The sequence below is a fragment of the Aptenodytes forsteri genome, unplaced genomic scaffold (genome assembly GCF_000699145.1).
Source record: "Aptenodytes forsteri isolate BGI_AS27 unplaced genomic scaffold, ASM69914v1 Scaffold252, whole genome shotgun sequence".
In the NCBI taxonomy this organism is placed as follows: Eukaryota; Metazoa; Chordata; class Aves; order Sphenisciformes; family Spheniscidae; genus Aptenodytes; species Aptenodytes forsteri.
In genome coordinates this window covers 2,048,475-2,074,448 of record NW_008794281.1, presented here as the reverse complement: position 1 = coordinate 2,074,448, position 25,974 = coordinate 2,048,475, and the positions used below count along the sequence as shown (strand labels likewise).

The following is a 25,974-nucleotide window of genomic DNA, read 5'->3' as shown; positions in this document are numbered from 1 at the left end:
ACTGAAAGGGTGGTTAAACATTGGGACAGGCTGCCCAGGGAAGTGGTTGAGTCCCCATCCCTGGAAGTATTTAAAAGACGAGTAGATGAGGCACTTAGGGACATGGTTTAGTGGGCATGGTGGTGTTGGGTTGACGGTTGGACTCGATGATCTTAGAGGTCTTTTCCAACCTCAATGATTCTATGATTCTATGATTAAACAAGTATTTCCGAACACGTTGGTGTTACAGCTACCTTTCAAAGGCGTGCTGTCTTTAGGAGTGCCCACTGGCACCATAGCCCTTTCTCTTCTTGACTGCTCAGCACTCTCGGAGGCATACATAAGTATGTTCCTCAAGGCCATATACATCCCAGGGAAGCTGAACAATTCTTCCACTAACAAATTGCAAATGAACCTGCTCAAAAAAGCCCCAAACAAACAAAAAACCCAAAACAAAACAAAAAAACCCCAAGCCATAAAAATCATGTAAAAACAGGTAAAGAGATCACCTACATAAATTCAGATTTATTCCTAATTTTTGCCTGTGCTTCAATATTTTTGTTTTCAAGCCACTGAGCCTCAACTATGTTGTAGAAGGCCCCTGCTCAGCTTTGTCCCCTGCTGATCATGGCTGGACCCCCTGGCCAGACCCTGACTTGTCCCCTCACCTTCTCTGATGGCCTCTCAATGGAAGCCATCACTGTCACCAACCTGTCCCCACGTGGGTACTTCAGGATTGCACTCTGGTCAATGGGGTCACTGCCCGTATGCTGTCCTTGCGCTTGGCTCCTGGCTCTCCTTCCTTCATGGAGCGGTCCCCGATAGCCTTCACGTGACTATAGGCAGTCACTTTTGGCATGATGTCTTTTGCAGTCATGAAATTAAGTTCAAGGACTCTTCAAGTCCAAACTCTTCAAGTCCACTGGGCAATTCTATTCCCCAGCACCCCAGCGATGAACGGGTTATAAATGTCTTTGAAGAGCAATAGAGCTATTCACCAGGCAGCTACCCGAGTCATAAACACACGGCATAAGACCCTACTGCAGCTGAGGAAATACGAAATTTGGGAACAGCTTTCCCTGAGGAGGCTGTAGCACGCCTAGTTTATCTGAGGACCAACACAAGATTTCAGGTTTTAAAAAAAGTATTTTTGATTCACTGACATTAGTAACTAACATATTGCAATAATAACGTGTTACACTCTGAGAATTGCAACGACAAAACAATTATCTAATTAGAAAGTAAAATTAATTACATCATGTTGTAATTACTTAATAACCGAGAAATTGTCATCAGGATGAAGGCTGGGAAATGTCATGAAAAATTATCAGGGAGTGCAATTTGCTGGTTAACAGAAAGTTTTCCTTGCAAACATGAAGTTTGGAAGCAGGCTTACATCAGCTCCTCACAGGCCCACCACCGACTTTCATTTTGCGTCACCACGTCCGTAACAGACTCCATTTGGGGACAGGAGGCCTTGTTGGACCTGAAGAGCTGAAGGCAAGAGCCGCGACCTGCGGCTGGCAGCAGTAAGTAGGATGGGTGCTGGAGAGGGAGAAAGCCCCGGTCCAACAGTGAGCTGGAGGAAGCCAGAAGTGGAAGATGAGATTGGAGAAAGAGGAGCGCTGAATTCCGGTTATTTTGGGACTACAGATTCCTGCCAGGAAGTCAGCAAAGGCCGATGTAATTTAGAGCAACGCCGGGCGTGCTTGGTGCTGTGGCAGGAGCTAGTTTGGTCCAGAACTCAAGAGCCTGCAAAAGTGCCATTATTTGGCAGATTACGGCTCACGCCGCAAGAGATGTGTAGCACTGGTTGCAATGAAGGAATACCGCATCAAAATCTAAATCTGCCAAATGTGTGATTTGGCATAAGTATTGGGGATACAAGACTTACCAAGGACTTCATATGACCCAAGATTTTTGTGTAGGATTGTTACTGGAGCAACTTTCCGAGTTGCTTCAGACTACTTGAAAAGCAGTCTGATGTTTAAACTGACAATGATGATGATTAAGGTAGTAACTGTGACGAGAAAGGCAGACAAACAAGAAGACACAGTCTTTAAATAAACAGAGTAGACCAAAAAATGAAAACATTCAAATAACATGTGTCTGTGAACCAGTGTGTTTGTTTTTGCAAGACAGGTTGCAATTAACATTTGAAAAGGTATGTAAATAATGTTTCATGCAAATATTCCCTTGGACACAGGCTTGTGATCTATTAATTATTCAAAAACAACGCAAGCATTTTGTCATTACTGTCTGTGGCATGTTCTTTGCTTTAGTCTGTCCTTTGGTCTTGGAGCTGCCAGATTTCCATAACTGGGTGACCTAGTTCTTTCTCAACTTTGCTTTCTGCTGTGAAATGAAAAATTAGCATTTTCTGTGACATATATTCAAGGGCTTCTATGAGGAGCTTGAATGGCTACTCTAGAAAGTAAGGAACCCTGAAATGTGTGGGAAAATACGCAGGGAGGAATGAATTCGTATTTGTGGATAACATGAATTTTCAGTGACCGTTGACCTTTGCAAACACAGTCTAGGATGAAAATTGTTAGTTGGCCAAAGAAAAAGAAAAATGTTACTTGACGCACAGGAACGATATTGGACTCACTCTTTGTACTTTGCGTAGTGAAAAACACTACTCTAGTGCCTAATAATAAATTATAATAAAATATTATAATAATTATAACAATAATTATTACTATAATTTAAAAACCTTTTAAACTCGGAGATACATGAGTCATTGTGAGTGATTTATTAATTAAAATTGGCTTGAAAAGGTGACAGGAGGTGACATTAAAAGTATTTGCTATTTTAACCACTAGAGAGCGTTCAAGAGCTGCTTTAAAAATCCGTTTTTAACTCATGCCTTGAACTCCAAAGCAAGGATGCTCTGAGATGCATGGGATACTCACTGCGGCTTGAAGGAGGAACAGGGAGACATCTCAGAGAGGGGCTCAGCTCTGAATTCTGCTGGCCTACGCATGCCAGTGAAGAAGAGTATGATGAAGGAATGGAGGCAATCCTCGACTTTTTGACGATCTGTCACAATTATCCTCAGCAGGTGACATGCCACCGGGTGTACACATCCCTAGTGGCAAACGGCACATCAAAGACGATCGTTAGGAAAAAATAATCTTGGAAGTGTTTGTCCTGAAAGGTGTATTTTTTGTTTTAGTTTTATTAAGAAAGGATATGGATTGCATATTCTGAGGACGAGTAAGCGATGCCATTTTATTAACTCAGTAGTGATTACTTCAAACTTTTTCATCATGTGTAAAATTTGTCATCATATTAGCGTTTTGGCTGAAAGTGACTGAAGATTACTACTGGGATCTCTACAGAGAATGAAAAAACCAATGAAGCCCTTCAGTGGCATGGCTGCTACCAGGTGCTGCACGTTGTTCTTCCTCTTTAAAGTGCAGTTTCCAAAGCCAGTTTTATTAAAGAAGCTGAATATGTCTCGTTGGCAAAGGCAGTAAAGAACTCTGAACCACTACCTGCACATCCACTAGGGATCTCTTCCTCCCTTGTATGAACGTATTGAGTGGCCTCCAGGTGATTTATGCTGTTAGAAAAACACCCTTCTTGCCCTCACCTTTCCTGGCCCCAAACATCCGTTTCCAGATTTTTCCAGTCCTCGCTGCCCACTCAGACCAGCAACTTTATGGGAACACAAACACATGTTAGCATTTGGCATCCCATGCCAATATTTAATCCTGAACAATGACAAATAATCTGAACTGGTAGCGTAAGCATTAGATGAAAATAAATTTGTTAGGTTCACAACCCTACTCATAACACCTGAACCCCCAGATTTAACTGGAGAAGGGAGAGTTTCCAAGTCAGGACAGAAGTGAGAGCATCGCCTTGCCTGATATAATGAGAAGCCATAGAAAGAATAAACTCAGCTGTAATGACGAGTATCAGATGCTAAGAGTGGCGGTGGCCAGAAGGACTGGTCTTATTTTTTCTTCTTTGCAAGTGGGAGTGGGTGGAGGAGGCCTCAGTGATGCAGACGAAATTTGACTCAAGCACTTGACGCCTTGCTCTGCAGCAATGGTGTGCCAGGGCTAAAGACCAGCATTCTGGCATTCCTCATCGTGCCGGTTGGGTGCAAGTCTCACGGGAAGCCTTAGGGATCTCCTGAACATGCTTTCTTCATCTGAAAGTCAGTGTCAGAAGCCAAATTTCTATAAAAAAACTCCATGAAACTCCACTTACCTCATCTTTGAAATGACCCACGTTCCCCACTTTACTTCTGGATAATTACTGGAGTTCAGCAGAAGTTTTTCAGCCTGCCCTTTCTCTTTGTGTGTGTGGGGAACAAATGGGGATGTGGCAGAAGCCAATTCTGGAGCAAGTGCTCTCCTTGCGGAAAAGGGGAAAGCTATGAGAGGAGAGAGGGGAGGGGGTGGGACAAGCAGACTGCCTTGAAAAACAGCTCTGCTGCCCCATTTCTTACTGCCCCCAGACATTTCATAATTTCACACCAAATCTATGCTCCATCACCATAGTTGCAGACTCTCTTTTTAAGGTCCTGCCCTTTTCAAATGCTTGTTATGTACTTGACCTCTTTCAGTTTTTACAGTCCACTAGAAAGATTTGCAAGTGATTTACTGCAGAAGGAAAGAAGGCGGGAGATTGTTAACCTTCGCCTGGTGCTGCAGTTTTAATGGACTTAAGATGTGATAAGAGGTGAGGCTTGGACACAGACCTGCAACGCCTGACCCCAAGCCAAGGCTGGATCCCACCACAGCCCCCGAAAGACAAGCCAAAGTGGCAGAGTGAGGATTTGAGCCGAAGGGCAAAACTTTGGCACCATTTAAAATCAAGTCAAAACTTTCACTGCCTGCAAAAAAGAGATGTTTCCTCCTGAGGCCTTTGGAGCTGATAGGTAAGGATCAGAAATGTCTTTGTTTTAACAGGACATCTCAAAACCCTGTGACTACAGATAGTTTTTATGCTCAGGGAAACCTGAAATCAGAGAATCAGAGAATAGTTCAGGTTGGAAGGGACCTCAGAAGGTCTCTAGTCCTGTCTCCCAAACCTCCAAGGTTGGACACTGCACAACCTCTCGGGCAACCTGTGCTCCTATTCATAGACCGCAGGATGTTGTTGGTCTTCTTTGCTGCCAGGAACACTGCAAGCCCATGTTCAGCTCGCTGTCCACCAAGTGACTCAGGTCCTTTTCAGCAGAGCTGCGCCCCAGCCAGTTGGTCCTAGCCTGTGTGGTTGCCAGGGGCTCTTCCTTCCCAGAAACAGAAGAAACATCTAATTGGACAAGTGGTTCCATTGATTTTTTATTTCTCCTACATGAAAAAATGTGTATGTGTATCAGAAAAAAATAATGAAAGCCTTCTGTTTGAAAATAATTCCAGCAAGTCTTAACTAGCTTTCCCCTTGCACCGCTCGTCCAGAAACCATTGGGTGCCTTTGTAATTTCTAGTGTACATCAATGTATTTGGGGACCCATTCATCAGACCTACATCAAGTCTTTAAATTTGCACTCATCAGTTTTGAGGCTAATATATCATTAGCCTAATTTTCAGATTTCTAGAACATCAGTGTTAACTGTAAATTGGTTGGGAACCAAACTGAGCAATGATTGCTTATATAAAGAAAAATTGCGTGGCAATCTGCATCTCCTATGCACTGCTTCTTCTGCTAGTCTGAAAACCACCTTCTTACAAGGTCTTCTCGCAGGAAAGGAAGGGGGTTTTTTTCTGTCTTCCATATTAGTGGCAGAGTTATTTGCAGTATAACCAGAAGTGGATGCAGCAGGACCTGTTGTAATCAAAATCAGTCCAATATTGAACATTTCAGTATCCTTGGCCTTCCACGTAGGGTTGGGTCCATACTAAAAGAGAGGAGTTGGGTTTTGTACCGTTACAATCAGTGGAAATCAGGGTAAGAAGTGAATGCAACAGTCATTGTTATAAGTAAAAATGACAAGGTTTTTGCTTGAGTCTGGTCTTCAGGCCTTGTTAATACTGATGTTGAGGAATCCGAAGCTAATTTTCCTTTCAGTAGTTCTCTCTTCTTTTTCTGCTGCAATTCTCTTCTACCTTTTATCCACTAGAAGGCAGAAATGAGCACATTTACCAAAAAACTGCACAGAGGGAAGATTTATGGCAAAGTGACTGCCGCTGTTTTTCTATGGTTTCATCATCTTCGGTCTACCAAGCACTTCTCATTTTCAAGGGTCCCAAGGCCTTCACAAACTTGACCTAACATAAGCATTGCACGCAGAAATCCTGCTATCTGCAAACGGTAGCTCAGCGGTGGGCTGCGACACTTCTCAGCCTCACAGGACATGCATGGAAGAATATATTATCTAGCTGAAACTTCAGGGGGAATTTTAAAAGGCAGATTGTAATTAATTGAGTTGGAACTTGGCCAAGGCAGAGACTTTAATATGTCTTCTTTCCTGTCTCTTTTTTTTTGCAGACTCAGGAGTCGTATAACACCCTTGTCTAGAGCTTATGCCTTTGCCAAATCCGTATCAGTCCCGTTCCTGTCAGAAAGGTCCGGCCACAGGGCAGCGGGTCAGTTTAGCCTTTAGCTGTGTGCGTGCGTGAATGTCTTCAGCATTCTCTCATCCGAGTTCCTCCTCCAGGATCCCTCCTCATCGTCACGTTTTTCCACTCTAGCCGGTCCCAGACCTTGATTTGGCATCCTTGCCTGCTCCTAATTTCTCTGTCATTCTTATGCTGTGTAATGCCGCTGCCTTTGGAGGAACTCTCTTCCTTTGGAGGAGACCTTCAGATCTCTATTATTTAATGCAGCCACTTCTGGCCTATAGACCGTTAGCGCTCTCTTTCAGTACATATCTGCTTTCATGTTTTAAGCTTTTGGCTAAGCACATCTTTTTACTTTTTCCTCCTTTTCCTTAGCACCAATTAAACTCCCTAGGCATATATAAAAAATGTCTATTCTTTCCAAGACAGAAACACTTTCTCTTATCGATGGATTTTAAAACCCAAGATGACTGCAGCAATTTTGTCAATTAGCAGAGAATCAACTTTACCTCATTTATCTGACAATTATGCAATGTCATTTGCATAATGTGAAATTTAGATCTTCCATTGTCACATGCTTCAACTCATTTACTACCCTAATGTCCATTTGAAGTACATGATGAAAGCGTTGGCGAATTCATAGCCCTTTGTTTCATAGCAGACTTGGTTTGAACCAGTTGCTTAATTTTCTGCCAATTCTTATAGCACTGCAGGAGTTCCCAGCATTTGTACTACCAATGTGCTTATCTGAATGTTGTATCGTTTTTGCTGCATTCTGTAATGGCTCCTTCCAAATAAAATGCCTTCACAGCATCAAGGAGAATAACAAGCGCTTTTAAACCCCATTCTTCCATTTTTTCCGTCAACTGTAAAAATCTGCATATCTGATTAATGCAACTTCATCCTGATCTGAAGCCAGCCTGTTTTTCTCTCGCTACTCCCTCTAAAACCAGCTTTGATCTGTTGACTACTACTTTATTTCAGAAATTTTTCTCAGTACTGACAATAAGCTTTTACCTCCGTAATTATTTTGATCAGCAGGATCTCCTTTTGCCAGGACTGGGACAACTATTGCCTTCAGCTAGTCACCTGGTAGTCTCTCTCACTCCCACAACTGTTTGTATTTTTGTACATGCTCCACAACCTTTCTCATTTTTAACTGATTCACTGCTCCGGTTGCTCTTATGATCCTGGCTAAATACTGATTCAGCACTGCCTTACAAGTTAACAAGTCTGTTCTTGCAAAGTGTCATTAAATCATTCATATACAAAGAAGTTCACCATGCCAATGCTGTGTTTGATTCTTCATGCTTAATGTACAACCAATTTCTACCTACTCACAGTACCCAAGCCATTGCCATTAACAGGTGTCTCTTGGGGGTCTTCAGCACGTACCCATCTTCTTTAACACGTGAGATATAACGAGACCACTGTACAGGAAAGTACGGCTTAATTCTTGAAGTGATGTCTGTTACAGTCACTTTTTTTAAAATGGAAGGATCATACTATGCTAGCCTTTCAGATTTCATCCCCATGGCCCCGTTCCCTGAAGTCCATGAATTAAGACAGTCTGGGTGGAAAAAGTACTTAACAATTCAGGGAGCAACTATGGAATGGAAAAAACCCACCACCAGGACACTTTCCTTTCGGTGTCTGTCTGTTAGTAGTCAAACAGTCAAAAAAAACAGGACTTTTTTTTTTGCCTGGTGTGTATGAGAATGCCTTCATTATCTGTACAAGTATTGTCAGATCCAGTCTGAAATCTTTGAATATACCACATTGTAAACATCATGGCAACAAGTTACATAGATTAACTGTTCATTGGGTAAAAAATAAGATCTTTGGCCATTAAAAAAATGTATTTTCTTTCAATGTCATGAAATGTCTCCTTACTTTTGTCCTATGGAAAGGGCAGACTGGACCGCGATTTTGACTTTACTGTGACTTCTCCTGTTCATTATTATTCACATCTCTGTTATGGGCAAAAAAATTAGCACTAAGTATTTATGATTTGAGTTTTAAAGTCCTTCTGTGTATTGTTCCTATAAACACTGTTTATTATAAAAACAGATGCACTCAATTACTTCTGTGACAATAAACCACGTGGTTTCTTTTCATTGTGTTCCAGCTACATTTTTTGGTCTTAATCATATATAGCATCTCATTTCTTAACTTTTCTCTCTATTCTCTCTACCAGCTCCCTTCACCTCCTTTCATTTCTATTTTCCCCTCCTCTCTCCCTCTCTTCTCCTGCCCATAATATTTTCACTTTCAGGGCTCCAAGAACCTCTTCCCTCCTGTGAACCCCTAATTTATTATACCCGTGTGTGCCTTCAGTGAAGCTGCTGAGCCCCTGCAGCTCCCACTGCAACAGAGGTGAAGGTGGCCAGCAACTTGCAGAGCAAGTATTTGGGTTTCTCAGAGCTTAGTACATTTTGTACACTTCCCTTTTTCACTGTCAATGTGAAATATATATGTGACACATACTTTGACGGAAGGGTGTACAGGGGTGTCCTTTCCTGAAAATAAGAGAAAGGGACCCTCAGAGGTGACTTGCTTAACATGGATGTTTCATTATGCAGGGCCATGGGCTGCCGATTCTGCCTTCAGGATGGGTTTAGTGAAAAAAGAGAGCAGAAAAAAAAAGGCCAAGTTTTTGTTTTTAATTCTTTCTACGGGCCATTTCTCGGTTGGTTCCGTTGCTATCGCTTTGAAGACTATTTTACACACCCTTGTGAAAGGAGTGTTTGTGTCTCTGTGGAGGCCGATAAGGATGCGTGAGAGGTGGTGGTCTCACCCCGCCCGCTGACCACACAGCCTTTCCCTTTCCTCCTTCTTCGCTCGCTCTTTTTGAGATGCCAGGACATATGGGAGGAGGGATAGCTGTCTCCTCATTATCATTAAGCTGCAGAGAAAGCACTCAGCAACATCTGCCTGAGCTTCACTAGCTGTGTTTATACCTTGTGTTCCCAGCTCTGTTGTTAAGTAACTTTATCAGCTCCTTCAGCTGCTCTTCGGTGACACATGGGGTGTCCACTCAGGGGACAATTTTGCAGCATATTTGGGAAGCTCAGACCTACAGCCCTATGCATGCAGAATTTGGGGAAAGGATGGCCTCAGGTGGGGATGGTAGGTTTGGGCCAGCAGTACGGCATATTTCTAGTGATTGCTGTCACTATATTTTCAGGAGACCGGGTTGCCTTCTAGCAGTTTCCTTCATGAGTCAGGGATGTGCCAGAAATATCTTTTAATCCTCCCACCATCCTTCTTCAAAAGCTTTTACCCTCTAAGGAAGGACCTCGAGGGAATACCATACATAGAGCTGATTTCTTCTCAGCTTCCCACAGCTAGGATCTGGTGGGAACAACAACCAACAACTGTCTCCTGGGAGCTCACACCTTCACAGGTACCCACAGCCTTCGAGGGGAGCCACTTTGGATGGCTGATAGGCAGGCAGGCCATCCCATATTCCCAGCAACATGGCTCTTAGTCCCTCTCTGCTAATCCAGAACATCACCATAAGCCCCTTCTCTTCCCATAGCATTTTTTTTTTCCGCTAGCAGGGCCCCTTCTCTTCCCATAGCATTTTTTTTTCCGCTAGCAGAGTGGGTCACAGGTTTGTAGCCTTTCTTTCTGAATATTTCTCACTCCATGTAGTTGTCACTGCACTTCTATTGGGTAGGTGATTTTATTTCAGTTGTATATATTTTACCTTTCTTAGATATTCCACCCTGGTAGTTCTTTTAAATACTAGTTTTGGTTAGAGAAAACTCATGTTCTGCTTATTGGTATCGATACCATGTATGATCCTGATCTGGAACCACTTAGGCACATAATTAACCAAGAGATTTTATGCAGCCCTATTGAGTTCTGCCCTAATATTTGCATGTTATGAGAATCTTTGTAGGACTAGGCTTTCGTCTGCAAATGGTTTAGGCCAGCAACCATTTTTTATGGCATGGCGGGTATAATAGGCGTACACCTGACAGCTGAAGCCTCTACAGACTGCTGTGATGGTATATAAAGAAACTCAGGGAACAAGGGAGGAGTTGAAACACGGTCCAGATGATGTGAATGTTTCCTCAGGTAGAGAAAGCTCGCCCCTTTTTGCTTAGAACAGACATTATCATAGTCTCAAAGGGAGCTTTCCTCAATTAACATTGGCTGCATAACTTAAGCATGGACAAATTTCACCCAAGTCTCTTTCCTGCTGTTTTATAAGACCATCAGAAGGGGATCTATTTTACTAGATGTGTCTACACCCTATCAGCCTGCCCTAGAAAAACTTTTATTTTGTTCTGAGTTTTATCACCAAGTAATCTTTCAAGTATTTCTACAATTGAGCAGATGTTTAATAGCCAGGGACAAGTCTAGCATTGAAGAAAAGATATTTTCAAAGTAATTTTGGGGAACCTGACAAGAATCTGTTACTACTGGCTGCTAACTGTGTTTTCTTCCTCTTTTGATAGATCTGCTTGTGTCAAGAAAAGTCTCTATGGACTTGGTTTAACAAAGGCATGATGGATCTGACCCTTTGTATTCTTTGCCATTAAAGCTAGAAAAATGTTAGCTTTTTACTCTGTTGCTATCTTGCCAAGCATCATTTTACTCCCAGGGAAGACTGGCTTTGTATCGTGTTAGGTGCAATAGTTACCACCTGGGCTTCTATCTTTTCTCCAAGCATGCCAACTTTTTTTTTCCTTTTGCATTGCCAAAGATTTTGATTTATTGTGCCTCTGCTCTTTCTGAGTTAACGTTATTATCTTGAAAGAAGATTTTCCTGATCGGTTGCCATAATAAACAAAGGTTTCATTTGCAAATCTGCCTTGGGTGATTGTAGACATTAAGCACATTTGGATCCCTATTGCTCATGATTTCTTATGAATGACAATGTATCTGTGGGCTGCATGGCTAGCGAATTTAGAAGGGAAAGAGCTGCTATCCCAATTAGGCTGGTGAAACTAAGTAGAGGGGAATGGTGAGAGACGCAGAAATAAGAATGTTATTTCTGATATTCTAATGAAGAAGGAGAATCTCTTCAAATAGCTCCCCAAAAATTTCACTGTTCATTTAAAATGTACCTGCTTGTTAGAAACAACCTCCCAGGCTTACTGGTACCGCTATTGTTAATTACTGACTCATCTCACAGAAAGCTGTTTGAAGGAGGTTAAGGATTTTGATTCTTTGGATAATATGTGGCAGCAATAGCAAATGGGAAGCCCTTCTGCTATTGAATCAAGCCCTGGAGATGCCAAATATAATGCTACGGACAAGATGGAGAGCAAGCTTGTTCCTATCAAATGTACAGGATGGAGGGAGGTGCCAGACAGTCATCCTTTGGATACCTCGGTGGAAAGGAGAGGTCACAACCTGCTGCCTTTTTATTCTAAACCAAGAGGGCTTGTTTTGTGGTGGGACCTTGTGCTGCTTACCACCACTCCAGTGCTGGTATGAAGTAGCTCAATGGAGCTTTAAGCCTCATCCAAGAGCTGTTGCCTAGCATCCAGGCCAGGGAGAGCTGACGTGGGAGAACTGGTAGATTTATGATTTTAGATATACATACTTTTTTTAATGGCTTTCAGCTACTTGATTGGAGTATGGTCAAAGAATGCAACCTATCTAGGATTTTCGGTGGTGTTTTGTTTGCACACTTTTATATAAATACCAAAATAAATTCTGGAAAGCCCTGCTGATATTCTTGATGCTCTTGTTTCTTTGCTGTTTCATTGAGTATGTAATGAATTTTCTCTCTGACTAAACCTTGACCCTGTTTTTTCTTTGAGATGCAGCCATAACCTGTTTTAGTTTTAGAAGTGTCATTCATATTTATAGCAGCAGATTCAGGAGAATAATCTAGCCTTGTATCTGTAGAAAATGAAAGACGCGCTGCATGTTTCAGGTTCATGCCAAAATATGAAATCCCAGCCTTCTTTTTCACCTCCAAGACTGTAACATAAGAAATGGATAATTGTTTATAAAGGATCATAAAAAAGTATTTGTGTGGTCACAACTAAGCCAGAAGTTCAAATCTGCTAATCCTCTGGTGGACGTTTCTAACTTGGTGAAATGTTAAGAAAGAATTCATTAAAGATATTTACTTGTCGATATGTGTCTTGTTTTTTAACTCCAGCACAGAAAGTGAGACCAATCTGACTCAAGGATTTAAAATGAAGAGTACTAGTGTAGTACAAAATATTCTAACATTTTGCTAGTTGAACTGCTCATTTTTAAAATAGTATTTCATAATTAACGTTCTTCCCACCAAATCATTCCAATGTCCTTCTGCGTAATTTTACCTCAGCTGGGATCCCAGTGTGATAGATGCTGTACAAACACGAGTCTGAGATGGATCCTACACAAATAGTTTCCAAGGACAAGCCAGGGAAGAGGTGGTAGAAAGGAAGCAGTATCATTTGACTATGCAAATGGAAAACTTCCACAGCCAGACGAGGCAGTCTTCCCAAGATCACCCTGGGAACCTCTGGCACAGCCAAGAACTGAATTAACATCTCCTGAGTCCTTCAAAGATGATCCTTCCTCACCCCATCAGTTTATTTTCTAATCCAAAGCCAGTGGAAAAAACCCTTTGATTTCAGTGGTGTTTGAACAGAGTCCCAAATGCCCCTAAAAATCCATTGTTGTTTTCCCAAGCAACGTAAAGATAAGACCTTATCCAATGCAGAGAAGAATTTTAACCTCTACTTTTGTCAACTTATGCCCAGAAGTTCAGTTAAAGCATGGTAGATCAGCAGGAGCTCTGCACCCTTGCTGGCAGTCAGTGTACCAAGAAAATGATTTATTTTTGTTGCTTCTTGGTATTAGCCATGTCTCACGTGGGTTACACTGGTACCATCGTCCTCTCTTTCTGAACTTTGCAGTTTGAGTTCAGACGTGGTTTTTTTCTCAGCTCACATCTTACTTGTATACAGAGTACTTGAAGGAAAGTCTTTTTTTGACAAATTCCGTGATGCTATTCTTGCAAATCCAAGATACAGACTTGAGCATCAAATATTCGACTTCGCTATTACCACACTTATCCCCTCTGGAATATTACACAGTGGAAAGTTTTGAGGCATTTTGGAGTTGAAACAAGACATCAGAGCTGTCACAGTATCATCAACATCATTCAGCTTTATCGTGTATAAAAAAGCCCAAACATATGGTTAGACTCTGTAGTGTAAATCTACCGACTTCAGTGAAATTACATCAGCCATAAATTTAGGCCATTAGTTTCATCTCTTGCGATGAGAAGACCCACTGTACCGATTTTGCATTTTTATCATTCCCATCGAGGCAGTAACCAGAAACCAGCTGAGGCAGAAGCTGAAGTTTGTAGCCCATATTTCCAAGAAAAGCGAAGACCCGTGTTCTCTTCATCTATTCTATTCCCCTTCTAATCCTTGTGCATTTGAAACATCTATTTCCCACATTTGGCAAAAAAAAAAACCCAAACCCTAGAACCAAACCCGAACCCAAAGGTTGGCTCTGTGGTTTTGTTCTGAAACCCCCCAGTCAAAGCTCTGTCCTGGCAGTCGGTCTTCTGAAAGCCTATGCAGCCTGCACAGAAAGGCTTCAAAGCAAATGTTTACAAAGCATATTGAAATGCCCATACTAAGTCTGTTTGGTTATCAGCTCATTTATTCTCAGGAGTAAAACCCACGCTGGTGAAGTCATCCTGGGTAACTGGGCATCCCGAATGATTTTTTTTTTGACAAATATTCGATTATTTTTGGCACCTGCAAAGAAAAAAAAGCTGTCAAGTTTCACTAGGTAGGTTTTTCACACGTCATTTGAGATTCCTTTGCATATTTGAAAACTTCCACGTCAAAATTAACTTATGCAAGAATGATTTTCGTCCAGTGTGTGTTTCATACGCTTGGTACTCTGATCTAGCTATCCACTATTATTATTTAGCATTTACCCAGCCTCGTTTTCTGTATTCACCTGTTGCATCCTTTCTGATACTGTTATAAAAGCTTCCCGAATCAGAGTCTCCTGTTGCATCCTTTCTGATACTGTTATAAAAGCTTCCCAAATCAGAGTCTGCTCACTGGATGGTTAAACCATACGGCTACCATGGAGTCTCAGTCCCTGCACCAGACCTGAGATGCTACTACAATTACAAATGCAGCAGCAAGAGTCTTAATTGCAACAACAGAAGTTTTCATTTCATCCCTGGTATGATTTTACTGCCAGACACACACCCTTTCTGATACTGTTATAAAAGCTTCCCAAATCAGAGTCTGCTCACTGGATGGTTAAACCATACGGCTACCATGGAGTCTCAGTCCCTGCACCAGACCTGAGATGCTACTACAATTACAAATGCAGCAGCAAGAGTCTTAATTGCAACAACAGAAGTTTTCATTTCATCCCTGGTATGATTTTACTGCCAGACACACACAAAAGTCAACCTGCAAACCCTCCGTGCTCAGCCACGGAGGTGACTGACGGACAGTGCTAAAAGGGAAATGGTGAGGGGAGAGCAAGTTACAAGTGGCATTTTCTTGTCACGTTACGAGCTTCTCTCCTATCAAATCAAAGAAGAACAAATGGTCCGTTTGTTGCTGAGATGCTGCACATCTGTGGCTGTGTCTAATCAGAGTTAATTATGGCGAGCTGCGTCTTTGTAATACTCCTGGTCCCCGAGCTCTGAAGGACCTACGGCTTTATTCTGTAGCTTCCACTGCCAGCTTCTGGAGCTGCCTATTTTATCAAGCACCAAAAGGTAGAGATTGTACAGGATCCCTGGCAAGCAACACAAAGTATCCCAGCTTAATACTAAAGCAATGACTAATCAGGGTATCCCAGGAGGAAGCTTTGCAATAGCTCTTGCAAGGGTAATGAGGACAATTTTCATAGCTATGACACTTTAAGCCAGGCAAAATGCAAGCAAGCTTGTTAATTGTTGTTTATTCTTTCCTGGAGCAGCAGGTAACGCAGATCCAAAAGAAAAGGACTCTTCCTGGGAGAAGGATTGCACCAAGATGGGCTGCAGGATGAACAGCCATGTTTGTTGTTTTATCATAGCAGGACTAATAGCTAAATTCTATTAATTGCTGAATGCTGTTTTGTTTGGCAAATACAGGAAGCAGTTTACATGGCTACGCCGTGCTCTGGTTCACAGTCCTTCTGAAATAGTATTATTGTAACGGGATAATACTGATTAAGGACAGTTCCCTGAGGAAGGAGGGCCTTTTGATGATTGAGTCATTTCCTTTCCCTGCTCGACTTCAGTAAGATAGCGCTTCTCTCACCACAGACACACACCCTTTGTAGCCAGAGACTTCTCCGGCGAGGAGGTCAAAAGCACACGCCTCAGCCTTAGGTGGAAATGCCTGAGTGCATGAGTCCTAAAGAAAGCACTGAATCACCAGAAATGGGCCAGCAGTCCAAGCAGAGACTATTTTTTCCCCCCAGATACTCTGTTTCCCCTTCCGAAACTACAGGATAATACCGTCTTTGGCTACACCACTCTGCTGGAATAACCTTTCAACCCTTTAATCTTTGATTTTTGTTCCCATAGAAGTTTGGCAAATTAATTTGGTTGGACTCGATGATCTTAGAGGTCTTTTTCTATCTAGATGATTCTATGATTCTATTATTCTATTTGAAAATAGCAATGGGTTTACCAGCTAAGCAGAGGCAGCTCTAACAGCACCTCTGCAAACCATGGAAGTACAGCCTTCTGCTTCTGGACGTGGTCACCTGCCATCAGTGAAGAGCTGACCAAGGCCAGTAGCTCAGTTAACACAGATCAGAAATCAGTAATAGCAAACGCTGTTCCCTCTAAGCTAGAGCAAATGCACATTAGGGACCTAGAGGGAAAAGATTCCATGTTCTCTCACAACTGATGGGCACCAACAATATCCCAGCTCCCAAACCATGCAAGCAGCAGGGGATCCTGATCATATAGGAACATGGTAGGTAAGAACAACCCTCAGCCTCTCCTCTCTCTGATTTTTGCCACGTGTTGCTATGGGAGATCCTCGGATGAGCTCAAGTATAACCATGGCTTAGCAAGAAAATGTTCCTGTTATCACTTCTGAGCTAAAACTGGGTTCTTCTAAATGTTTTCCCTTTTGAGGTACAGTAATTGCTCTCCGATTAGGCAGGAAACTGTACCAGCATTATTGCTCTAAAGGAGCCAGCGTTATCAAAAAACAACACATCAGGGCCTGTCCTCACAGGAAGGGAACCATAAGTAATCAGCAGCGCTATAATGCAATTGGCTGCTGGTGCCTCCGCACCGAGGGGACAGAGCGTAGAAAAAAGCGGTTTAGCGCTTTTGTTTGTGGCCAAAGTGTTTTAAAAGAACCCTAGTTCCTCTTTGCCTCCCTGCTTGGCTTCTCCAAACATTGCTGTATTTCCTCAACAGAACATAAAAAAACCTCAGCGTGTGCAAGAACGCAGAGCAAGGTCCTTCCACCCAAAGGGTTGTTTTGCAAACTGGTGCCATCCCTTCCCTGAACGCTCCACCAGTTTGCACTGGGAAAGCCACCCTCATCGGGCAACGTTAGTCAAGGGGAAGAACTGCCCTAGCGTAGCAAGATGAAGATCATCCTTGGGTGACGCAGTTCCTACGCTTTATTCCCCTTTCAGGTTACCTCCCTTGGAAGTTCTTTCTAAAAGATAGGTATGCCTCAACGTGTGTGAATACGGCACAGGAGCAGTGGTGGGTGTAAAGTTGGTTCTATTATAAAACTAGTTGACATAATGGCCTCTTAACACTGTCCGAGTGGTAAGATAGCTTAATTTCATCTACTCTTCATCGTGAGGTACATCAATATCATTTGACTGTTAGACTGACCAGGACCTACGCATCCATCCATCCGCACGTAAACACAGCCACCCCCCCCACGTACACACTACGAGAACTGTGCAGAGTACTTTTATTTCATGTGATTACGTAGCGAGAGCCAGCCTGCTCTCAGCATGTTCTACAAAAGGAAACAGAAACAATTTAGTTAATAATACAGAATCTGACTGGAAAACTCATGGGGTCTTTTAAGCTAAATTTCACTGACGTGCTGTTTTGCTCCACTTTTGCTAGCTGTATGTTTTAGGATTTGTAGGGATGTCCAGAGATGAGGTCTACTGTTGATCTGTCCAAGTTCCTCACTGCGTCTTCAGATCAGATCTATTTTTTTTTTAACAATATACGCTAGTCCAGCAGTGAGAATCAGATATCAGGAATCCAGAAAAACTGCTGCATCTGTCGATGTTCAGTTTGATGGCCATTGCGGGATATGTTCCCATCCTGACACAGATCATAGAATCATAGAATAGTTTGGGTTGGAAGGGACCTCTAAAGGTCATCTAGTCCAACCCCCCTGCAATGAGCAGGGACATTTTCAACTAGATCAGGTTGCTCAGAGCCCCATCCAACCGGACCTTGAATGTTTCCAGGGATGGGGCATCCCATCCCTGGAATGATGAAGAGGGACAGTCGTTCATCACTCATTACAATCTCAGAGTGACACCGAGGTCGGTCACAAAGGGAGGTCTTCGTAACACCACGCCGAAGCCTCAGCCTCAACCTCACAACTGTCTGGAATAGATAGACTTTTACAGAAGAATAAAAAAAAGTCAATCCTCAGGGCCAGTTGTGTGAGAAAATGTCAGGATTTTAACTGATGTAGACAAAGCAATGAAGACAACCCACTGCAACAAATGCAACACAAATGCAATGTTTGAAAAAAGCCAGCAGGTAACAACTTCAAACTCACCGAGGACCTCAACATCTGCTGAAAGTGACATTTGAGAAGAGATTCTTAGGTGCCTTTACAATTTTTCTCTACCATGATTAGCATCAGTGAGCGAGCTTCAAATTGTTGGTTGTCCTGCTAGAGTAGGTTCCCAGGACTGGAATACTGCTTGAGCCTCTCGGACCTGCAAAATGCTGCTCTCAGGAGTCCCCAAATTCTGAGGACTGCACGCAGGATGCTACTGCTGGCCATCACAGGTAATCTGGTCCCCAGACACCAGTTGGTTCTGGAGAGATGGCCAGGAAGCATAGGATGGGGTCAAGGGAAGGCAGGTCAGAAAGGGTTTCCCATTTTTCTGGAATGCAGGCGGGGACTTATAGGTCCCACCCTGGTCAGGTGGGTCTGGGGACATGGGGTGGTGGTGAAGGAAAAGCCGTGAAAGTTGTGAAATTTGTGAAAACAAATGCAGGATAGTCGCCTGGAGGAGAATTTTAATAGCTGTTTCTACTCAACTGAGTCTATCCTCAGCACAGACCTTCTGACAATCCCTGATGGATCAGAAAAGGAAGTAATAAAACAGAAAACAAAAAATTCTGTCAATGTACCATTTTGGAATGGTCCAATATTTTGCTGTTTGGTGAGTTTACCTATGGGTAACAAAAAGGAATATATGTGAGCCTTGAACAGTCAGAGAAGAGGCTGGAAAATCAGAGAGCATCCGGGAGAAAGCTCACAATGTTTTATGCTTATCATCTGTCCACAGAAATAGAAATACTTGTCCTTCTATCTCTACTTTTCCTGTCTATTTTTTTCCCACCTATCATACATGGAAGTGCTCACTGCTTAATTGAGCCCTCATATTAGCTTTGTGACAGTGTGCAAAGGGATGTGATCCCATCCCCCAGTCCCACATCCCCCACACAACCTCTTAACCTCCATCTCAGGAGCCTAGGCTGCTAAGAGTTCACAGATATAAAGTCTGAAGAGCCAAAGTAAGAACATCCTCTTTGCCAGGGAGTCACGATTTCCCCCTTTGGTCTGATCTAGGGGTCATCGTCCTTCAAACCTCAGCGGAAGGCTTTTACCTCAAAGGGTATTGCGAGTACGGAGTTGCTTTTACATCTCAGTTGCTCTCCCTGAGATGACTTTTGTCAGTTTGGTTGTTTGTTTTAGTGGTAATGTTTTCAAATTGAAGCCTGCGTGCCCAGAAGGCACATAAAACAAGAGGCTTTTAAAAGCCAGAGGATAAATAAAACACAACCTTGAATAAACAACAGGCTTTTGTCCTAATTTCCTTCCATTCCTTAATGGATGCTGATAAACTATCTGAATTTCTCAGTGTATTAATGCCACATTTATCAAAGAAAACTGCTAGACCCACTCGGGGCTAATACATTTCATAGAAAAAAATATCTTGTTTGATCAGGTAAGAACATGCACATCATGTTTCGTTACTGATTTTATAGTAATATAAAACTATACTCACGACTCTTACTAAATAATACTGCTTATTTTCTGGGTCAAAACCTTTCTTGGTATATAAGATTGTGGCTAACAGAAGTACTGATACTTTCTGTTGCTTTTTTTTCCTATGCAGAGCCGCAACAAAGTAAAGACATACTATTTTCAGAACCTAGGAACATGCTTCTGAATAAAGTGAGAGAACTGGAGGAACACACCAAGGAGGCTTCTTCTTCGGGAAGTAGGTTCACCCCAGGTTAAGCACAGGTCATGCCACTGCTTTTGTCTGCCAGAACTTCAGCTCTGGTTATTCCAGAAGAGGTGACTGGTCCCCATTTTGCTGACTGAGGTGGGAACGGGAGTTCTCAGCACGGGCTGAGCTGAGACCCTCACCCAGCAGCAGAGATCGTAACAGCCGTACGAACCACAGTTATAACGATGACATTAAGCTCCACATTTTCCTAGAGCCTCTTGGTGATTGTCCCAACGCATCACACACTTTGGCAAGTACCCCTGTCGCTGTACGGCTGCCAGCAACGCCTATTTCACCCTCATCGTCCTGCACCGGTGTATCTGCAAAAGTAACACCACCGCTCCGTTTGTGCCTGTTGTCCTCTACAGTTACTTCCACCATGACGAGCTTTCCTTTATTGTTTCTGGTCATTCAGTGTTCACACTGGCCCATCCTGGAAGACTATGATTAATTCCTCCCTTCACCCAGGTTTGTGTATTTATATGTTTATATTCATTATTAATGGAAGAAGCCTGAGAATTACTACGTGAAGGAGAGGGGAATCTCTTGTCTGCATTTCTGTCCCTCTCTTTTTGATTATAACTAAATCTGGATGAGGAGAGACACTTCCCCTTGTCCGAGAACCGGTACAGACCTTTGCGGATACAACCACAGTGCCAGTTCTGCCAGCTGAGCACGGCTCCAGTACTAATACATAAGCTGCTAGTGCTAAATAAATGCCAAGACCTGTATTTAAGTGCAAGAACTGCTCCTACATTAGCTTCTCCCAGTATTTTACTGGCACTGTGAAATGTGAAATACTAACAAGGCGCCTTTTTAGCACTTCGGTTCAGTGGGGATTGGAGCCTGAGCCCAGGATTTCTGCTTCCAGCAGCTATGATTTGTGAGTCCACTCGCCTCATTTGTGCTCTAGACTCTGTACCAAGGGCAAGTCAAAACAGACTGAACACCCACCCAGCGTTTTGTTTTGAGAACATTCCTAGGGTAAGTCACACCCAATTCATTTTTCTTTCTGAAAGTCCTGAAACAAAACAAGCTATGCTCGATAACATAAACACACACACACTGAACACGGCCAGAGACAGGCAGCAAGCAAAACACATTTACAGAAAAATACAACTTTGGGCAAGTCTAGACACAGACAGCATTCATTTTGCATGTGTATGCACTTAATGTTCATTGCTTGGCGATGGGCTACACGGCAGAGAAAGTGTTTCTCCTCTGTATCGATCCATTCACTTTTGTTTATTTCAGGACGTGTATAACTTTTACCAAATGGCGGTGATAATTTTCACAAACAGATTTAACTTTGCTTCAGAAACAAGCAAAACATTAAAACAGGCCAATTCATAAAAATACTTTAAAATATTGCACATAAAATGACTACACATCCAGGAATGAAAGCTGAGAATTCAGAGACAAATGGAAAACACAATAATTTGTTACGACAGGAGCAGATGAGCATCATACTAAATAGCGGCAGTATTTGTCCACCTATTGTTTTCTCCTAAGGGATTATTTTCTCATATAGCAAGAAAAGAAGCCAGACCTTACATCAACAGAAACTCAATCTCTGAGCACCCATGTGAGAATCAAGCAGGGTATGGACTCAAGTATCAAAAGGAATACAGTGCAGGTTTCTTAAGCTATGAGTTTACAGAATAAAAAGGAGAGGATCTCAGCTTCTGCAATGCAAGACAAGCTGAAAAAAAGAGATTTGTAATCTAAAATTAATACACATTTCAATCGTGAAGGCAAATTAAAGTTCTCGTATGCACGGGATCTACCCAGAACCAAAAGAAATGGGAGTTGAGCCTTCCCCTTCCAGTCACAAGACTTTTCTCTTTCATCCCTACAAGCGTCTTGGACGTTGCAGCGTGCCCTCAGTTCATCCTTGGGAGCCGACAGCACACAACACGGCACAGGCTCCGGTCTGTGAGAAGCAAGCCTGGCTGTGTTACGATGAATTCTCTCAGTCATAATGATTTGGAGAAAAATATTGTTCATGGGCTACATAAACAATTTTAATTGGCTCAGGCGCCCAAAATGTGCTTTTTTTGTTTGGCTGCCAAGGTTGCTTTCTCGCTTGCTAATTATGTTTCGCTTTAGCTTTCAGCAAAAACAGGAAACAAAGCATCCATTACTCAAATGACAACTTTTCAACAAGCCAACATTTCAACATCCATTGTGTAATTTCCGACCTAGAGCCAGCTAGGAGCTAAGTGCCTTTAGAACCGTATATCCCCTCTTACAAGGGCCTTATCGGCCCCCGCTGTGCTCCTAAATAACAGGGCACAATGTTTACGAGTCTGAAACACGGGCCAGAGATATTTGCCGCTGCTACCCCCTGCCCGAAGAACCCCCCTCCGTAACGCAAGATTTTGTGAATCCTGCAGAAGACCTTCTCAAGAGGTTTTTGCCTTCTCCCGCGGGCTGGCTGGCAGCCACCTCCTGCGTCGCTCTCTGACTAACGCCCATTTTCATGGCGTTTCTTTTCCTCTCTCCCGTACACAGCAACAGGTTTCTTCTTCCAACAAAGATAGCCGGTAGCTCAAGCCAATGCGGTAGCTGTTCAATATTCGCCTGCTGCTGGTACAGAAGGTAAAAGATGGAGGGAAGCCGGGAACCGTCACCCATGTGTCAGGCAGCTGTTGGCTTTATCGAGCCACCAGTCCAACCCACTGGTTCATTTTCTTCACAATTGTGTTCAAACCAGCTCTTCGTGTTCTCAAGGGAAGTTCAATATAAATGTATTTGCAACTTTAAATTATCATTATCCAGGTCAGTGGACGTAGAACTTGGTACAAACAAAACATCTTCAAAACTGTGGTTACAGATGTAGTTTTTCTTATGTAAGCTCTCTGACATAAACATTGTGGATTTACCTAAGATGTCTGAAAATCAAACTGGCGAGATTCTAGAAACAGATTAAAATATAATCTCTCCTCCCTTATATGAAAATATGGTGGTCCCAAGCCACAGCTCCAGCAGAACAGGGTTGGACTGAGGAGTGCGTGTCTTTCACATCTCTGTTTCTTTAGTGCTGATACTGATTCTAAGCTCTGATGTGGTTTTTTTTAACAAGTCTTGTGAGTAAGATTTCTTTCTCCCCCCGAGATGCCCTGCCTTTTGTGGTTTCAAAACACACTATCAAAACCGCCTGGAATAGATGCTGTGTACCATTTCCCAGCTTGTGTGTGGAGAAAAAGCTCTTATTCCTCTTGTTCAGCCAGCTGAGCTGTAACTGGCAAAGCAAGCAATAGGTACATACCACGTTGTGGGGGTGAATGAGGATGCCCTTTAAATTACCTATAAACCCCTTTGATTCAAACTGCTGACGTTGCCATAGGCAATTTGCTAAGCTTATTGATCATCTTCTGTTTAAATTAAAGTTTGATGTCCTGGAACAGGCTATTCAGCACAGAGAGCTAATGGGATGGGATGAGATACAGGGAGCGAAACACATGCACACAGGGGAAATGGATTGTGGTCAAAAAGAAAAAAAAAAAAAGAAGGTTATATGCTGAATAGGTTCCACGAGTCAGTTAGCAATAAATATCGTGGTGATAAAAGAGTCCAGCGTGGATATTGAAGATAGGGGGTTTTGCTGTGTAATTAAAGGAAAATGGGCAGCTTGTTAGAAAACTAAAATTTCAGAGAAAGGAGGTGAAAAAGAGAGTGTTGAGATTTATTATAAATGTGTACATACAAGCTTAGTGATTTCTGCCAGAGATGCAAGCTCCCCCAAGTTTTTGGTAAGTTGGGTTAGATGCGAGGCAGTACAGGCAAGAGGTGATAGGCTTCAGGTAAATGTTGGCCAAGGCAACTCGGAAGAGGTTGTCCCTAATAGCACCCCTCTGGCAGCGTGTCTGTCTCTCCATCTGTCAATCAATCATACAATCATTCAAACTCAAGCAAAATAAAAGCTTTGGAAGGAAGAAAACTCAGGCTTTCATCGAGAATGAAATGTGCCTTGCTGGAGCTGTACCCAGCGGGACTGAGGCTTTTTTCCCGATGAAAATCTAGCTTGATTTCATGGTCTTAGACTAATTTTCAAACTTCCAGATATTTTCATTGCACAAGACCACACTTGTCCTAACATTAATGAAACATACACACTTGCAGAAGGAATATCAGGACAAATTCTATATTTGAGTTACCAAAGGTGTAACTGAGAGCACAGTTAAACTCACTTTAAACTCAGAAACTGTGAAATCAGTCTTCACATAGAAGAATTGAATCCTGCAGAGCTGTTAAGCAGGGGACCACCGGCAGAATGGTTTGGGAAGTCTTTCTAAACCAGGATTTCTCTCTAAGCCATAGCAGAAGCATTGCAGTAGGGCTGGGGTACATACATACACAATGTGTGTATGGGGATGAAGAGGTTTTCTTACTTACCCAAGAGGCAGGAGGACAGCAGCTACTACTAAGCTTGTAAGTACAAGCTAGGACTGTATGAAGATAGAATAAATTTTGCCCACACTGACTAGGAAGTTGTTTGATAACTCCCAAAGCTCATTAAAGCTGTAATAGTCTTGATAAATAGTGGTCCTTTGACATGTGGACTAGCAAAATCTCCTCAAGATAAACTGACTGCTGCTGTTGATTTTGGTAGGAAATTGTCAGACGTTCTCCTTTTTCGCCAATATTGCTGTAAATATGTAAGCCAATGAATCCTTTAAAAAGGAAAGGTTTGCAAGATATGGACCTACTTCTGAGCCATCTAAGAACCCTGAATTTTTGTTCGTGACTGAGCCCATCCACGTGGCATCAATTACAGGACACGTTATCAGCTTTAACTTGCTGGTTGGGGTGGGGATCTTGTTCCTCCGTGCTAAAAGCCACTGAAGGGACCTGTAGAGTTGGTCTTGCCTCACACGTGCACCATAAATGAAGACACTCTCAAGCTGCATCTCTACATTCAGTTCTTATCTATTTCTGTTCTCATCTGGGGGTGGTCATCCCTACTGAAATCATTCCTCTCTGTGATTTGCACTGTGGGCTAAATCCTCTACATCCTTCTGTGCTGCCACATTCTCCTGGGGTGTACATTCATAGAATCATAGAATAGTTTGGGTTGGAAGGGACCTTTAGAGGTCATCTAGTCCAACCCCCCTGCCGTGGGCAGGGACGTCTTCAACTAGATCAGGTTGCTCAGCGCCCCGTCCAACCTGACCTTGGATGTTTCCAGGGATGGGGCATCTACAATCAATCTCTCCCACTTCACTGCAGCTGAGGTGAAAAGTAGCCTGGGAATCTTAAACCTGGTCAGGTCACTGATGCTGGGAAGCAAACGGTCAAGCTCTCACCCAGAGCAGAAAGAGAGCTCTCTCTTCTACATTTACATTTTATTTCAGCAAATAAAATCTTTGTGGAAAGACTAATCATGTAAAAATGCAATGGGAGCAAAAGACACGTAGCCCTAAACATCTACGGTCAGATATTAAGCAAGTTTCCACACCCTACCAATGTGTTTCCCCCTGTTCACCCTCGTTTGGCCACAGCAGAAAGCCTGTACCTTTCCCGAATCTGCAGGAAATCAAGCCCAGGTATTGCTTGCAGCATTTAGAAACCTGATTTTCCCACCCTGGAGAGCGGTTGGTGAAGCTGGAGTCCTGGGAAGAGTGCATGGAAGAAATGGCAGAAGCACTGACCAGGAAACCCAGATAGCTAGATCTTCTGAGAAGCACAGCGTGGACTGTGTGGCATGGAAAGATGGTTTTACAATCTCCGCTGCATTTTGTGTTGCTGTGGGCTGCAAACTTGCCCTCATTATAATTTTAGTCATCTTCATACTTGGTGATAGAGAGACATCTCTCCTGCTTCCAGCCAGTCCCAGGAATAGCGTAGAATGGCTCCTGTTATTGCTAAGAGAGGGTTTTCACTGTTAAGCAATGAAGGAATTGCCGTATGTCTGATCGTGATGCTTATGTTACAGCAGCAAACAAAAAGCGGTCCCACGCTGCATTTCCTTTGGCTTGGAAAGCAGCAGGAACACGAGGAGGGAAGAAACTCTAGGAGTCAAGATAGGAAGACTTGTGACAACAGCGAT

The 25,974-nt window shown here is 42.8% G+C and overlaps 1 protein-coding gene across 1 annotated transcript in view; it reads right to left on the bottom strand.

Annotated features, from left to right (window-relative positions):
* CAPRIN1 (cell cycle associated protein 1) overlaps positions 1-20,303 on the bottom strand; it is a 63,968-nt gene extending 43,665 nt beyond the window's left edge. The window contains exon 1 of the mRNA XM_019473951.1: positions 20,181-20,303. Within this exon, the coding sequence (XP_019329496.1) occupies positions 20,181-20,303 (123 nt within the window). The remainder of the gene's footprint in view (positions 1-20,180) is intronic.
* Positions 20,304-25,974: the final 5,671 nt, after the last annotated feature.